This window comes from Abramis brama (genome assembly GCF_963993115.1).
Source record: "Abramis brama genome assembly, chromosome: 19".
Classification (NCBI taxonomy): domain Eukaryota; kingdom Metazoa; phylum Chordata; class Actinopteri; order Cypriniformes; family Leuciscidae; genus Abramis; species Abramis brama.
The window spans coordinates 9,642,880-9,658,530 of NC_139981.1; the positions used below are offsets into that span (position 1 = coordinate 9,642,880).

Here is a 15,651-nt window from a genome sequence, read left to right on the forward strand (position 1 = left end):
TATCCTGAAAAACTAGATGAGCACAAAAGTCCCTTGCAGATTCCCATATGTAATGTTTAAAATAATGCTGGGGTAAAAGAAAAATGTAAATACTTTTGTGCATGGACAGTTTTTCCACTTCTTCCCCATCCCATTTAAGGGAATTTGTACAAAAAAAAGTTATTGTTTATCTCTATGGCTTGTTGCTTGGATCATTTTATTTTAGTTGATCACATACAATGTAAAGGGCTTTTTCTTTTCTTTTTCTTTTTAAAGGTCATATACAATGCATACATTTAAAAATATGAAGACCTTTCTGTATTTTGATGTATTATGATAATGTATATGTAATATAGTTGTAATTTCTGTAAGGGTTGTATGTAATTAAGATGTTATTAAAATGTTAAATAGAAAAGAAAATCTGGTCATTGAGTGAAATGAAAAAATGCTTTTTAGACCCACAATCGCCACCCCTGGTGAACACTCTTATTTCTGTCTTAGTTTCACTAAAACTTTGCAGGTGGTGCATTTAAATTGTGAAAAATTGAGAGCTGTTCCCATTTCTCATTATCTTTCCTAGTGTGCTATTAAACTAAATTGGATTTTATTGCATGTTAGTATACACTAATTTCTTTAGCACTATAATTAGTAGAGTGGAGGTTCAAATTTTGGAAGTGTTGACAGCTACTGTGTGTGTGGGTATAATATATACATACATATATATATATATATGTGTGTGTGTGTGTGTGTGTGTGTGTGTGTGTGTGTATATACAGTATATTTATATACATGTGTGACAAACTAAGTACACCCTTACTGCTTCCATAGGAATTAAGAGGGTAAGTAGCAGTCAGATGCTACTAATCAAATGCCTTGATTAATTGATCATCAAGCAAGCGTGACCGACTCTATAAAAGCAGATGTTTTGGCAGTTTGCTGATCTGGAGCATTCAGGTGTGTGTTAACACAATGCAGAGGAGGAAAGACATCAACAATGATCTTAAAGAAGCAATTGCCATCAATCTGAGAAGGGTTATACAGCCATTTTCCAACAATTTGAAGTCCATCATTCTACAGTGAGGAAGATTATTTACAAGTGGAAAACGTGGAATAGTTGCCAGTCTTCCCTAGAGTGGACGTCCCAGCAAATTCACCCCAAGATCAGGCCAGGCACTGCTCAGAGAAATTGCAAAACACCCAAGAACTACACCTCAGACTCTTCAGGCCTCAGTTAATATATTAAATGCTAAAGTTCATGAGAGTACAATTAGAAAAAGACTGAATGAGTAGCATGTTTGGAAGGGTTGCCAGGAGAAAGTGTTGTGGCAAATTCTAAGTCCTCAAATCAGGCCTCGAAGAAATCTCTCAAGAGTCGAAGTTCCAGGTTTCAGAAGAAGTAACTTTATTGACAAGCAACAAAGTGAGATGTAGCTGTTCATCTGATTTGCAATGGTCGGAACCTCAGGTCTTATACCTTTTCTTATTACTAGCCAATCAGCTATCTTTCTCTTCTTGCTCCACCTCAAGATTTAGCTACCGTTAGCATCATCTTTCCCGGAGACATTATTCTATTGGTGGAAAAATCTTTGCCCATACCTATTTTTAAAGAATATCTTTGGTCACATGATTCTCTGTGCCTGCAGTGTTGTAATGCCATCCATCATTTTTAATTAACGTTTTTAGTACCATCTTATCAACTACCTATACACATCATCTCTCTGAGCTTGTTAGGTACTTTTCCATCCTCACAGACCCCTTGACCTGATTTAACCTGATTTATCCTGGGTTCTGACTGAGACACAGCAATGCAGACTTTTACATGAGGCAAAGGAAAATCTCCAACAAAAGCTGCTGCTCTCTCTCTAAAAAAACAACAAAAAAACATGGCAGCACGGCTTAGGTTTGCAAAGTTGCATCTGAACAATCCTCAAGACTTTTGCAGTCACAGGACCTGGACACCTTGTAGTCACTGAATTGACCATGAACTTCTCTGGTTACCTAAGTATTCTAGATTCAAATGTGAGGCCATCTGTCCGACAGCTGAAGCTTGACGGAAATTGGGCTGTGCAACAATGATCCCATGAACACCAGCAAATCTACAACAGAATGGCTGAAATTGCAAGGAATCAAGGTGTTGCACTGGCCAAGTCAAAGTCCAGACCGATTGAAATGCTGTTGCGGGACCTTCAGAGAGCTGTGCATAAACAAATGCCCGAAAACCTCAATGAACTGAAGCAACGTTGTAAAGAAGAGCGGGCCTAAATTCCTCCACAATGATGTGAGAGAGACTGATAAATTCATATAGAAAACTATTCCTTCAACGTATTGCTGCTAAAAGTGGCTCTACAAGCAGCTGAATCATAGGGTGTAACCTACTTAGTTTGTCACACATGGCTTCTCCATTTTGGCTTTATTTTTGTGAACCTGTTAAAGACCAGATTTTTTTTTATGTCCTGATATGTAAAACGAATTCAAAAGGGTGTAGCCTACTTTCTTTTTCACCTGACTCTATGCAAAGGATCATGTTAGATTGAAGACTGGAGTAATGGCTGCTGAAAATGTAGCTTTGCACAAACAGAACTAAATTACATTGTAAGACATTAAGTTTGAATATTTCACAATATACCGTTTTGCTGTAGGCCTATATTTATGCAGCCTTGGTGAGTATAAGAGAATTATTTCAAAAAAAATTTTTTTAAAAATCGTAATTATTCCCAACTTTTTACCTGTATTGTATATTTAATTGTTACAATGTCTTTTAGATATTGTAACAATTAAAAACGAGCTTTTAGGTCAGTGCGGATGACGTCACAATCATGCGCCGTTTTTCGCGTACCCGTCACATGTGTTTTGGAAACGCGACTTGAACTGTGGATATTGTAGCCTTTATTGATTGATATTAGTAACGTTCGAATAGTTATGTCGTTTGTTGAGGACGAAACATCGGACAGTGGGGTGGACTCACGTTCGCGATTGGAAAGCTATGTGTTCAGTAAGATCAACAGTGACGCGTTGCATGCTTTGTAGATTCACTAGCACACGTGGAACAACTGCAATTGACTATTCCTTTAATAATTGTGGCCAGAGATGTTTAACGTTCATTTAAAAAAACTGGATTACTTTACCCTCAAAATACCGTTCAAACGTGCTCGTTTTCAGTAATTGCATTAATTTCTGCATATAAATGAAATATAGGCTACTTATATAATAGTGTGATTTTCCATCAGGTTGTGAGTTGTCTTCTGAAGTTCCATTTTACACATTTCAAGCAGACGAAGATGAAGATGTGGAACATTTTCTGGAACTCAGGACGGTTCGTAGAATATTTTATTAAAGGAAAGAGTTTGCCTGTCCTAAACCTGTATATGTCGCCATTCACTTTCATTACGCTTTTTTATACAGCTCTAGTAATGGTAATACTCATCCTCAAGTTGTTCCAAACCTGTATATGTTTTTTTTCTCTCTCTCTTTTCTTTTTCTTCTTTTCTGTTAAACACACAAAAGTAGATATTTTGAAGAATGTTGGTAAAAAAAAATAAAAAATACTATGGAAGTCAAACGGTCAATAACTTCCCCTCCCTCTTGCAGCAGGGTGGGACAACCTGTCACTTATATGAGATCACAGCAATAGCAAACCACAATGATCAAATCAATTCCCGATGGACAAAATTAAGTGCCGCCCTATATTTCTTTTTCTGGTTTGAGAAACCATTTCTCGATCTTCTGGTGAAATTACAGAGTTCTCATAGGTGATGTATGCACGACTACTCCAGTCTTTTAATGGAACTCATTACTTAGCTCAATTTCATGGGCCAAATAGGTCTATTGTCAATAGTGTAGCAATATATGAAGCACAGCTCACACAGAACTCACTTCAAATCAAGCAGCTTTCTGTTGGTTAACACAGTGAACCCAATGCAAAATCTGTTAAAATCATTTGAAATTCCCTATTGGGTGGATTCCTATTGAAAACTGGATTTCACTCGTGAAAATTTGCCTGACAGTGGTAAATGTGTCTGCCCCTTTAGTCTGCATAAACCCCGCCCCTGCAAGCTCAACTTTTGGAGTGTAACGACCACATCTCATAAATCCAGTCTGGTAAAAAACAGCTGTCTGATTTAAAAAAACAGCTGATTCATAGAACCAAGTTCCTGCCCAACATTTTTTTATTTTACGATAATGCATTATACTCGGTTGTATGTCATGATATAGACAAAATTATCAGTTGCTGCTTTCATCTCATCACCACGACTTTAAGATGTGTAAAGAGCTTGATGACCTGTACTTTTAAACACCTTTCTCTCAAACCATTAGATTTGTCTGGGTGATGGTGCCAAAGAGGAGAATAATGTTGTGGAAGTGACCGCTATGAATCACCAAGGAAAGAAAATATCTGTTCCCGTAGCTAATCTCAACATTTCCTGCCTCCCTATGGTAATGCTGTTTTTTACTAAACTGTTGTATAATATAGGTATTCAAATATGTTGCAAGTTTTTAAATCAGTTTTTTTCACATCTGTTTCTACTCAGGTAAGCCTTGGAGAGTTTGAGTTGATGGCTCCTGTCACACTGCGGCTGAAATCTGGATCTGGACCAGTGACTGTCAGCGGGTTACATTTAGTTGGTGAGAAATAAAACCTCAGTTGCAAGTCTCTATATCACAAAAATGCATTTAAAGCTAAAACTCACACACAGCATGCTATTTTATCCACTTTTTTTGAAACTGAATGGTGCTGATTATTTCTTGTCTTTCAGCCACAGAGAATGAAGAGTCTGAAATATCAGATGAAGATGAAGATGATGATGTTAGTGAGGAGGAAATGCCCTCAGTCAAACCAGCCAAGAAAAAGCAGATTTAAATCAAACTTTGTGGAACAGAAATTGAGATGTTTACATCAGACCTTTATACGTTTTATACAATATTAGATGTTATGTTCTTCTATGAGACATGATGGAGGGTGGTGAAGAATTTTGTACTGTCAGATTGTACAAATGTTAAATAGAAAGTTTGAAGCCTCAATACAGCCAGCTCTGTGAACATTTACTTCATGTTAAAAATGTTTATATTAGTTAATACTGTTACTTATGTGTATGTAAGTAACCGCCAACACCAACCTTCAGGTTCACTCTCAGTTGGGAGACCCACAAATTCACAGTCCTGTCACCATTTTGCCCTTAAGTGAGGGCACTTGAGGATTACTCCGGATGTACTATCCCTGTAACACACTGTACCGTGACAGTGAAAAGCCTGTCAATCTGCATCTGCCTTCAGGGAAAGCACCAGCATTGTTCTCTACAGATTTTCTTCTTATCACACATCATTTTGTTGTTTGAACTTTTGTTATAATCTTTTTCTTTTTTTGGCAATCAGGGTTTTTAAATCTTAGTCCCTTTTTGAAGGACTGATAGAGGGAAGTTTTGCATGGTGCATTTGATGTTGAGATCAGTCAAGGAGGATTTGCCATTGTTGTCATTTTTGTATTTTTACAGATTTATTTACAGGATCTGTAAATAAAATTAGTTGTTTTAGTAAAATCAGTGCAATTGGTACTTTTATTTAAGAGCTCACTCACCAAGGGTGAACCTGGTTTTGCATAGTTGCATGTGTGCAAGTCAACATATTTTTATATATATATATATATATATATATACATACATACTTACACACTCACTCACTCACACACACACACACACACACACACACATATATATATATATATATATATATTAGTGTGTGGGTGTGTATATACATATAAAATGGAACACATGGCCAACATGAACACAATAAAACCACACATTTATACATTCAGACAAGTCTTTTATATAATGAAAATAGATTTTAACCTAAAGTTAAATATTAACAGATCTATTAGGTCAATCTAACATCTGCTCATTATTTTTGTACTTTACCTTTTACATTTTTGCTGTTTAATAAATTGTTTTGATTCATAATTCTCCTACCATTCAAATTTGTTTTACTTCAAAGTTTGCTGAAAAACCTATAATAGACTAGATTAGAATGTTTAATGTCGGGTTTTTCGGTGACGTCTTACCCCATGTTGTGTGACAAAATGTGCGAATAGTATTTCTTCTTGGGAAATAACGGTGGAAATGTTCAGTAGCTATTATTTATGCGTACCTGCCTTTAACATTTGTGATGATACAGAAATTGACTTTGAAACCTAACCAGAAAAATGTGACAACTGCGGTTCCTTTAAAATGACGCCAACAGCTGGTGACGTCACTTAACTCCCCCTAGTAACCATCGTCGGCGTCTCGGAAGGGAGGAAGATGGTGAGAAGTTAATCTGCCTTTAGTCCTATCTTAGTGTATTTTGTATTTAACTGAGATTTTAGAAACTTTGGAAATACGCGTAATGTATTCCGCGTTTGCAGCGTGAAGTCTTGATTATTAGCTGCAGTAGCGGGCTTTCTGTAGGAGTGAAGCCTGATGGATCAGCGGCGCTAAGTCTCAGTTATTTGCATTCCTCTGTCTCGTTAACGTTACTTATTTACCGAATAATTCAAATGTAAAGATTGTAACTCATTCAAGAAATTATTATGATATTGACATTGTAGCGACGTTAAATGGATAGTTGAACAAAATGTGTCATCATTTAACCATCTTTCACTGCATTTTTTTTATATATATAATGAGTGAATTGTGTCAGTCTATCTTTAATCTCTTATTTTATTTTATATTGAATATAACTAAATTATTAAAATTTAAATCTACAAATGTCTTTTTCATACTTTGTTAGATAAGGCTCTTAGCTGAGAGAAGTATTTTTTTCTCTCTCACAAATGTCTGTATATAGTGTCATTGTTGTCTTGTTTAAAATCTTGTTATTGAGCATATTATGTTTATTCCAGGGTTTGTTGTCAATCCTTAGAAAACTAAAGAGTGCTCCAGACCAGGAGATACGCATTCTGCTCCTCGGATTAGACAATGGTGGAAAGACGACACTTCTCAAACAGCTAGCCTCTGAGGATATTAGTCACATCACACCAACACAGGTAACACACTATCTCCCTTTTGCAGGAAATACAAATTGCCTTGTAAAAAGTTAGTTTCTTCCATTTTCATAGAATAAGCTCTTAAAGGGATAGATATTTGTCATCATTTACTAACATGTTGTTCCAAACCTGTATGAGTTTCCTTCTTCTGTTGAACACAAATGAAGGTATTTTAAAGAATATCGGTAACCAGACAGTTGACGGCACCCATTGACTTCCATTGTAGGAAAAAAAGAATACTATGGAAGTCAATGGGTGCCGTCAACTTTCTGGTGAGTAAGTAATGCCAAAATTTTCATTTTTGGGTGAACTATCCCTTTAAGGGTTTTTTCTTGCTTTAGCACAATACAGCATTGTTCAGTTAGTTTTAATTCTTCTGTCCTTGCCAGGGCTTTAACATTAAGAGCGTGCAGTCTCAGGGCTTCAAACTGAATGTCTGGGACATTGGAGGCCAGAGGAAGATTAGACCATACTGGAGAAACTACTTTGAAAATACTGACATGCTTGTGAGTGTTTCTTACGAGATATGTTTATGAGTTATGCATAACTCATGCCATTCTTCATTATCATATATCACTGCCATTCAAAAGTTCTAAAGAAGTCTCTAATGCTCTCCAAAAATATAGTTAAAAAAAATACAATACTAACATTGTGAAATATTCTTGTAAATATTTCTAGTTTGCTATTTGAATATATTTTAAAATGTTGTTTTTTTATGTGATGGCAAAGCTTAATTTGCAGCAAGCTGTAACCAGTTATTATTATCATCAATTTTTGAAAAGTTGTGCTGCTTAATATTTTTTGAAGACAGTCTATTTTTCAGAATTCTTTGATAAACAGCATTTACGTTCACTTTTGATATATTTAATACATCCTTGCTGAATAAAAGTATTATTATTATTTTTTTTATATCGTACTGATGTCAAACTTTTGAACAGTTGTGTATATATATATATCTTAAGTATGTGATATTTTCTCATATTTGTTTACGTGATGATTTTGACGTTGTGTTTTTGCATTTTAGATTTATGTCATAGACAGTGCTGACAGGAAGAGATTTGAGGAAACGGGACAGGTATAAAAAGATCTATCATTATAGCAAATGTGTTCATTATTACTTGTCTTGTTTGTGTGTGTGTATGTGTGTAGATGAGAGATTATGAACCTTTCAAGGTCTCTGCAGGATATTTCTCACACTATGTGGCTTCACATTTGGTCAGGTCTATGTCTAGCTACATTTTCCTGCTTAATACAGTTCACTGCAGCGTTTTTATTTTATTGGAAGTGAAACACTAAATTGCTCCAAGAAATGTGTAAGCATATACTTTCTTGATATGCATTTGTTCAAGCAAATCCATGCTGAAAGTATTTGAATGAGCTATTGAATTACTATTTGAATTGTTTATGTGGTGTGCAGGAGTTGTCTGAGCTGCTAGATGAGGAGAAACTTAGTGGCGTACCTGTTTTAATCTTTGCCAATAAACAAGACCTGCTGACCGCTGCTCCAGCCTCTGAGATCGCAGAGGGACTGAACCTGCACACCATTCGGGACCGTATTTGGCAAATTCAGTCCTGCTCTGCACTTACGGGAGAGGGAGTCCAGGTGAGTCATTGCTTTTAAATTAGCCTTGTTTTATTTTTCCAATCAATTGTTTAGACCTTCCAATCAGCGGCTGGTTTTTGGCTAAAGTGCTCCTTTCTTTCAGGATGGCATGAACTGGGTCTGCAAGAACATTACTGCAAAGAAGAAGTAGTAAGCCTAGTACTTTTTGTAAAGGGAATGTGAAAATCAAACTTTGTGGACTGTGTGGATTTTCTACCAGCTCGTCCAGGTTAAAGGGATATGAGGAGGCTTTTCTAACCCCTGACCCCTCTGAATCATTCCTCAGCCATCAACTCTGTCTCACCCGCAGTTACTCTGTCAACACTGTGCAACAGCATGATACTCTGAAATAATTTGATTTATAATGTACAATCAACCACTGAATTGAGTGTATAAGTGTGTTTTTTTCTTCTTTTTTTCTATTATTCATTAGAATGTTGTCTGTTTGATCTTGGAATCTATTTTAATATCTTGGATTTCTATGATTTATTCCTTTTAGATGTTTTATACTATGCTAGATAAAATAAAATAAAACATTGCATAATTTTTTTTATTTTACTGGCTTGAACCACTGAATAAATATTTTACTGTGGGATGAGCATCCGGCTAAATCACAATGGATACCTGTGTATAACAACCAGCAGGGTTGCTACACAGGTGTGTTTGCTTAAGCACCTGGCTGTGGCAGTGAGGAGGTTTTTTCTATTTATGACATGATATCGAGACAATATTCTAATTCACATAATGCCTTCTGTAAAAGTCAGAAGCCTCAAGCAAGCACCAGACCAGCAGCGCAGATGCTCGTCACAAACAATTTTCTCTTTTTCAAAACAGAATACATTCAAACTTATGAAAATAAATATTTAGGAAATGTCTACAAAATTAAAATTAAATGACATTTCTCCTTTCTCTTGGTTTCAATGCTTAAGATTCAAATATACAGTAATATTTTGTGTAGGCTATGTCTGTAAAATGTTAGCCAATGCACATTTAATGGTGAAAGTCAACAGTTATTTTTTTACCGTCTTACAACCAGAGATTAATCTGCACCTAGACTAAAGATTTTCCGATTTCAAAACTTTTTTGCCTTTCTACTGTATAGGGAGCCAAGTTTTATTGAAAGCCCATTTTGCCAGCTAAGTAGGCTAGCCTAACATTCTCCTTTAGGTTGTGAGACAGAAGCTGCTCATTACCATTTAACATTAATAAGTCAAAACTACAACTCGAACCCCGTCATATTACAGCACACTTAAATCAATCCGCCTTAAATGCATTATAGTCCATTAGAGCTGAGAATCTAAACGTATCAACTTTATTTTTAAGGTAAGAGCGGGCGCGGCCATTTGTAACTTGAATGTGCGAGCCAAAGGCTTCCGGTCACGTTTGAATCGCTTTCAGTACAAAAACAGTCCGTTATGCTGCTTAATATTGCAAAGAGTAGATAGCTGCTGTCATTATTGTAGGCAAATTTATTATCATAATCATAAACGCACTGGATTGTATCGCAGATAGTCTTACCGGGTCTGTACTTTGTTTTTCTTGTAGTTATTTTCCTATAGCGGCTAATTAACCGGAAGTGTCGCACGAAAATAGTGTTGCAAATCTATCTATCTATCTATCTATCTATCTATCTATCTATCTATCTATCTATCTGTCTGTCTATCTATCTATCTATCTATCTATCTATCTATCTATCTATCTATCTATCTATCTATCCATCCATCCATCCATCCATCCATCCATCTATCTATCTCAATGGAGCGAGGCAGATGTGGGCAGGTGACCTTGTGTTCCACTGGGGCTCTCCTCCCCCCTTAGAGGGCAGGGCTAATGTCACACCTCCGTCAAACCCTATGTTGCCATGGCAACTGCTTTATGGTCATGTCAGAACTGTTAAATGCATAGATACCTGCTGTTTCATAAACGAGGCGTAAAGGCGTTCATGCTTTTCTCTGGAGCTGGCAGTGCACTTACAAATAACTCGTAGCTATTGATGCTTTATTCTTGGTAACTGAAATTCATAAGCTCAATTGATTGACAGACAAAGCACTCAGAGATGTTGTGGGTTCACAAAAGAACTCATTCCTCAGAGTATACATTCACTCAACTCCTTGCTTTGCCCAGTCTTCAGTCCAAGCACTCAGCAAACATAGAGACACAGGGTGGGTTTTCGTGCACCGGGACTGTCAGCACCTTCATTTGCAAATCAGTGAGCAACAGACATTTGCTGTTTTTGAGTTTGTCCACTGAATGACACCGAACCGGAACTCTCCGCAGAAGCCACCTGTGCTGTGAAGGATGTGGCGATGAGGTGTGTCAGCTGCCAGTGAGACCGACCACTGCGATGTTGATAAGGAATCACAAACAGAATTCGGTCATAATCATCAAACCTGTATGCTAAAAAGAATGTTGTAGCTGTTTTTGTCCATATACAGTGAAACTCAGTGAGTTCCAAAACAACACGGGACCCCACTGACTTTCAGTTTTAGGACACAATTATGTTTAAAAGGCAATTATAGGCCTACGCATTGATATACAAAGAACTAAATATATCGAGAACAAAATATGAACTGAGCTGGATAACTTTGCAACATCAACACTATTACTGAACTGAATTGAATAAACATTTAACTGACTTTAAATAAATAATGACATTATTGCCCTTCTGTTGAACTCAGTCTATGGTTGAACTATACTTATAGCTGAATCAAACTTGTTTCATAATTAATGAACTTTGCAACATTGAGTTATTGAACTGAACTGATACGACAGTGAACTGAGCTGAATAATGATATTATCTTCTGTAGAGCTGAAATCGAGTTCGTTTCATAATTTATTTAATAATTTCGTAATTAATTTTACATCACTGTCATTTTCCTGCTTATTAAAGCCTGATTTGAAACAATCTGTATTTTTTTAAATGTATTTTGTGTTTCAAAGAAGAATGTTTTACTGATTTAGAATGGCATAATAAACAGAAATCTTTGAGCGTACATTTTAAAAGTCACCATTAAATCAAAATTGATAATTCATATTTTTTATGGAATGTTGTTCATTATTAATAATTGATCTGTTGCGCATCTTTAGTTTTTATTTATATTCATGTACCCTCAATCTTTTATCAAAAACATGAACTCACCCTCGCTCTGGCAGCTACATCTCTCTGATCATGGCTGTGCTTAAGTCCAATTTTTTATGCCCTTCCCTCGCTAACTTAATAATAATAGTAATTTGTTAAATTTATATAGCGCTTTTCTGGGTACTCAAAGCACTTTACATGGAAAGGGGAATCTCCTCAACCACCACCAATGTGCAGCATCCACCTGGATGATGCGACGGCAGCCATATTGCGCCAGAACGCCCACCACACACCAGAGGAGACAGGTGGAGAGGAGACAGAGTGATGAAGCCAATCAGTATATAGGGATGATTAGGAGGCCATGCTGGACAGAGGCCAAGGGGCAAATTTGGCTTTTTATTGACCACAGAGTCAGGACCTTGGTTTAACGTCTCATCCAAACTTCCCTCAGTCTCCTTCACTCAGATGTACATCATTGCTAACACTGCATGAATACCCACTACTGGCAGAACCCTTGAAATGTGCCCTAAGCCCTTGATCACTTGGAATCCGCAATGAAGCTAATTTATTATTTACATTTTTTCCCCTTATGAATTTGTTTTACGCATCATTCTATAGGCCTGTATGTATGCTTGGGCTGTTGGAGAAAATCTAAAATGAAAATCCTAACAATACAATAAACTTATAGCTACAAGTATTGTGCGGTTAAATGTCAAAATAACTGTATTGTGCTGTAAATTAAGTGCGACCTGCTGTAATATCACATTCGCGTTGCATTGTGGTCTATGGATCTGCCTGAAGTGTACATATTGAGAAGACTTGCTCCCACGGTCAAAATCGAGGGTCCGAGGGTCTGTCCAAATAAGCTTCCCTCGCCCACTTAACGAAGTTAAACGCACTTCAAAATGGCGGCAGAGATTTCCCAATAGACAAAATTCCCAACAGACAAAATCAAGTCCCACCCTTATTTTTTCTCTTTCAAGAAACCGTTTTACTCAGATATATGTCACAATAGGGTAGAAAAGACTATGACAGCATCCAAAATTGCATACTCTATTAAGAAGGTACTTATTTTGAATAAGCAATTGCTTCGCGACTGCCAAAAAAAGAACGTTCTATGATGTGTGTGTAGTATGAATATAATTTGCCATGTTGTCATTATCATATGCCCTATCAGTGTCAGATACCTCGCATCACTGCCATTCACAAATCCTCTCCTGTGGCCTCATGGGATAGTAAAGTGTCCATCGAATGCACACTTCAGAATCTCACCGTAGACAATAGTAGGTCTTCCAGGTACTTTTTTTCTACTCCTTTAGTACTGTGTATTCGGACACACTTCTTTTGTTGCATACTAAGGGAAGTTTACGATTTCGGATGGAGCCTATTAAAATTTCCGTTCCATGCCAATTTTAAGTCTCTTAAAAAAAAAAAATCCTGTATTCCGGTAAAAAAAAACATTTTGTATTTAATGAATCAAAGCATCCAGTGACGTTGCAATGACTATACCTTTTGCCTTTTTGATGACATCTCCCATTTCCTGTTGTCATAGCCTGTGTTGTCTTTTCTAGTAATCCTCCTGGCTTGATGATACAGTATGTGTAGCAATTTGTAATTTTTACAGTAAAAGTTGGTTAAATAAACAAATTTAAAAATGAACATTGCAACACACAGATAGCTGTAAATGGGAATACGGGAAGAGAGAGCTATGCCTCAACTCCCAGTGTAACCATGTCTAATGAGATGATGACATCTTTCATTTACAGAACATAATCACATTAACTGTTTCAGTTTGAATGGCTTAATATTTCCCATGTGTCATCATTTTTCCATATGAAGCTCAAGAGCAAGTTTGCTCATGTCTGTTTGTGTAAGAGAGAGGGCGAGGAATGGAGATATAGTGTGTTTGTGAGCATCAACTCATCACTATATCACTTCATTGGTGTGTATTTGCCTGTTCACTGGGGTGTGGTCTGATGCTCTTGACAGCTGTGTGTGTGTTACCATGGCAACCGTGTGTGTGTGTGTGTGTGTGTGCACATGCCTCAGTGTAGGGGCCTCGCTGAAGGTGTGTTTTAATGCTGTTGCTCCGCCGGGAGCCTGTCAGCTGTTGTGCAGCTGCCGTTGCATTAGCAGGCCCGAAGCCCTGCGCATTTATCCATCTTCTCTATGACACATCACACTTCTAATTCCAAAGCCTAATCAAAGACATCCACACACAGTGCAGGGCTTGTCAGGCCAGCAAATGCTACAGAGATCTTCTGGTTTCATATTCCTGTAATGAGTAACTGGAGACGAGAGGGAAATCTGCTGCTCTGGCTGCCCTCTTTGTTACCCGAGTATCTCCAAATTATTAACACTGGAGCCTGGGAATTCAGCCTTCAAACAGACACGCAGTGTTTCCTGTAAGCCTTGCTGCTACGCCTAGTTCAATGTTTTATTTAACCAGGGTTTTTAAATCTTTGGTATTAACAAAATACACAGATAGGAATAGCAGATTCTTAAAGGGACAGTTCGCCACTAAAAAAAAAGAAAAAGAAAATTCCTTCAGCATTTACTCACCCTCTTGTCATTCCAAACCTGTTTGGTGTTTCTTGGAGCACAAATGATTTCTGAAGGTTCATGTGACGTGCAAATCTTACCCTAAACATTTGAACAGTAGTGTACAAGAAAGAGCTGCCACAAAGGGGAAGATTATCAGTGAATAATGATCATTTTAAACTGTTCCTCACACAAAACTATGACGTATCGTATCATTTGTCATCTGTGTTTTTGTTTTTTTTGTTTGACAGCCTGGTCACCATGAACTCTAAGTGTATGGAAATGATCGGTGTGAAGATCAGTGTTGCCAAGTCTGTGATTTTCCCGCTGAATTGGGCTTCTTTTAAGTTAAGTTGTTTCCGTGGGTTGATCTCTGAAGTACCCAGAGGCCTCTGCAGCTCTCCTGCCTCTGTTGCTCCAGGACTGGCCTCACAGGCCCTAAGAGGGATTTTGGATTATCCATCCTGGCTTTAGGGATTGGAGCTGCAATGTGCTGGATAGCAGAAATCTTAATTCTGCATGGTAAATAGATTATTGAGCATGTGAGGCACTGACAGACATTCCAAATTAGATGTTGACTCCTCTCTTCCCTATCGTCTCCTCTTTCAGCATTTCCTTTTTTCTGAAAATCGCTTAAAAACTTTATCTTTTATGCCTCTCTGTCTTTCCTGCTCACTCTATGGTATCAGCGTAAAGCAATATGAGAATGAGAAGCAGTAAAAACAATGGCCTTACATACATCTGGTATTAACATCTGTCTCAGATTTACAGCTGAAGTGGTCAGCACTAAATACAGGGGGGTCCACAAATTCTCATTTGATGGTACACATGTGACCGTATTACATTTGTAGGGTAAACTCTAATCCTTCTTGATGCATCCAGCATGGCAGCAAAGGCCCACATACTCACCTTTTGTTTTATGGAAAATAACCATCTGATCAAAAGAAGAAAAAAAAAAGCACATACCATTTGGCAGCACTGAAAAGTCAGCAGCTTCAGCCTGCTCTGTTTCAGGCAGATCCCCCTAAGGTTTCTGGGAATTTGTTTTGTTTTTGAGAAAGGGCTATGTATCATTTCTGTTGTTCTCCTCTACTCTCATGGCCTGTTCACACACCAAGATAAATGTAATTTTACATTTGACAACACACGTTGTCAATGTAACATTTATTTTTTTTAACAGAGAGGTGTTCTAATCTCTTTTCCATCACTGCAAAAAAAAAAAAAGTTATATAAAATGACTTAGTGGTGCTCGTGAACAGACTAGCATCTATTTCTGTTTCTGTTGCTACATGAAAACATCTTAAATGTCTGTGTATTTGACAAATATTGCAGCTAATCCACTTCATCTGTGATAAAGTATGCAAACAGTGCAAGCATCACTACGGGAAGCAAAAAGCGTCTAACTTCACTTCTCCATTTTCCCTGCCTGCAATC

At 37.2% G+C, this 15,651-nt stretch overlaps 2 protein-coding genes across 5 annotated transcripts; both read left to right on the forward strand.

Annotated features, from left to right (window-relative positions):
* The first annotated feature begins 2,795 nt into the window (after nt 1-2,795).
* Nucleotides 2,796-5,513, forward strand: npm3 (nucleophosmin/nucleoplasmin, 3). Its single transcript, XM_084093542.1, has 5 exons — nt 2,796-2,971; nt 3,207-3,292; nt 4,294-4,413; nt 4,509-4,602; nt 4,734-5,513. The coding sequence occupies exons 1-5, from the start codon at nt 2,899-2,901 to the stop codon at nt 4,835-4,837; spliced, it is 477 nt and encodes a 158-aa protein (XP_083949668.1). The 5' UTR covers nt 2,796-2,898; the 3' UTR covers nt 4,838-5,513.
* A 691-nt stretch (nt 5,514-6,204) lies between these two features.
* On the forward strand, nt 6,205-9,504 carry arl3a (ADP ribosylation factor like GTPase 3a). 4 transcript variants are annotated; one of them, XM_084093681.1, is made up of 6 exons: nt 6,205-6,272; nt 6,851-6,994; nt 7,384-7,500; nt 8,019-8,069; nt 8,412-8,597; nt 8,701-9,504. In XM_084093681.1, exons 1-6 carry the CDS (start codon nt 6,270-6,272, stop codon nt 8,746-8,748), a joined length of 549 nt encoding a protein of 182 aa, XP_083949807.1. In that variant the 5' UTR covers nt 6,205-6,269; the 3' UTR covers nt 8,749-9,504. The 4 variants fall into 4 exon arrangements, with proteins under 4 accessions (XP_083949807.1, XP_083949808.1, XP_083949809.1 ...); XM_084093682.1 differs by having other exon boundaries at nt 6,212-6,272; nt 6,871-6,994; XM_084093683.1 differs by having other exon boundaries at nt 6,265-6,452; nt 6,871-6,994.
* Nucleotides 9,505-15,651: the final 6,147 nt, after the last annotated feature.

What these genes read in the sequence shown, in the direction of transcription:
- npm3 (XM_084093542.1), top strand. Translation starts at nt 2,899, where the DNA reads ATGTCGTTTGTTGAGGACGAAACATCGGACAGTGGGGTGGACTCACGT. An exon ending in ATTTTCTGGAACTCAGGACG is followed by an intron (nt 3,293 to 4,293) that starts GTTCGTAGAATA and finishes TCAAACCATTAG; the next exon opens with ATTTGTCTGGGTGATGGTGC. An exon ending in CAGCGGGTTACATTTAGTTG is followed by an intron (nt 4,603 to 4,733) that starts GTGAGAAATAAA and finishes CTTGTCTTTCAG; the next exon opens with CCACAGAGAATGAAGAGTCT.
- arl3a (XM_084093681.1), top strand. An exon ending in GTCACATCACACCAACACAG is followed by an intron (nt 6,995 to 7,383) that starts GTAACACACTAT and finishes TGTCCTTGCCAG; the next exon opens with GGCTTTAACATTAAGAGCGT. An exon ending in TTACGGGAGAGGGAGTCCAG is followed by an intron (nt 8,598 to 8,700) that starts GTGAGTCATTGC and finishes CCTTTCTTTCAG; the next exon opens with GATGGCATGAACTGGGTCTG.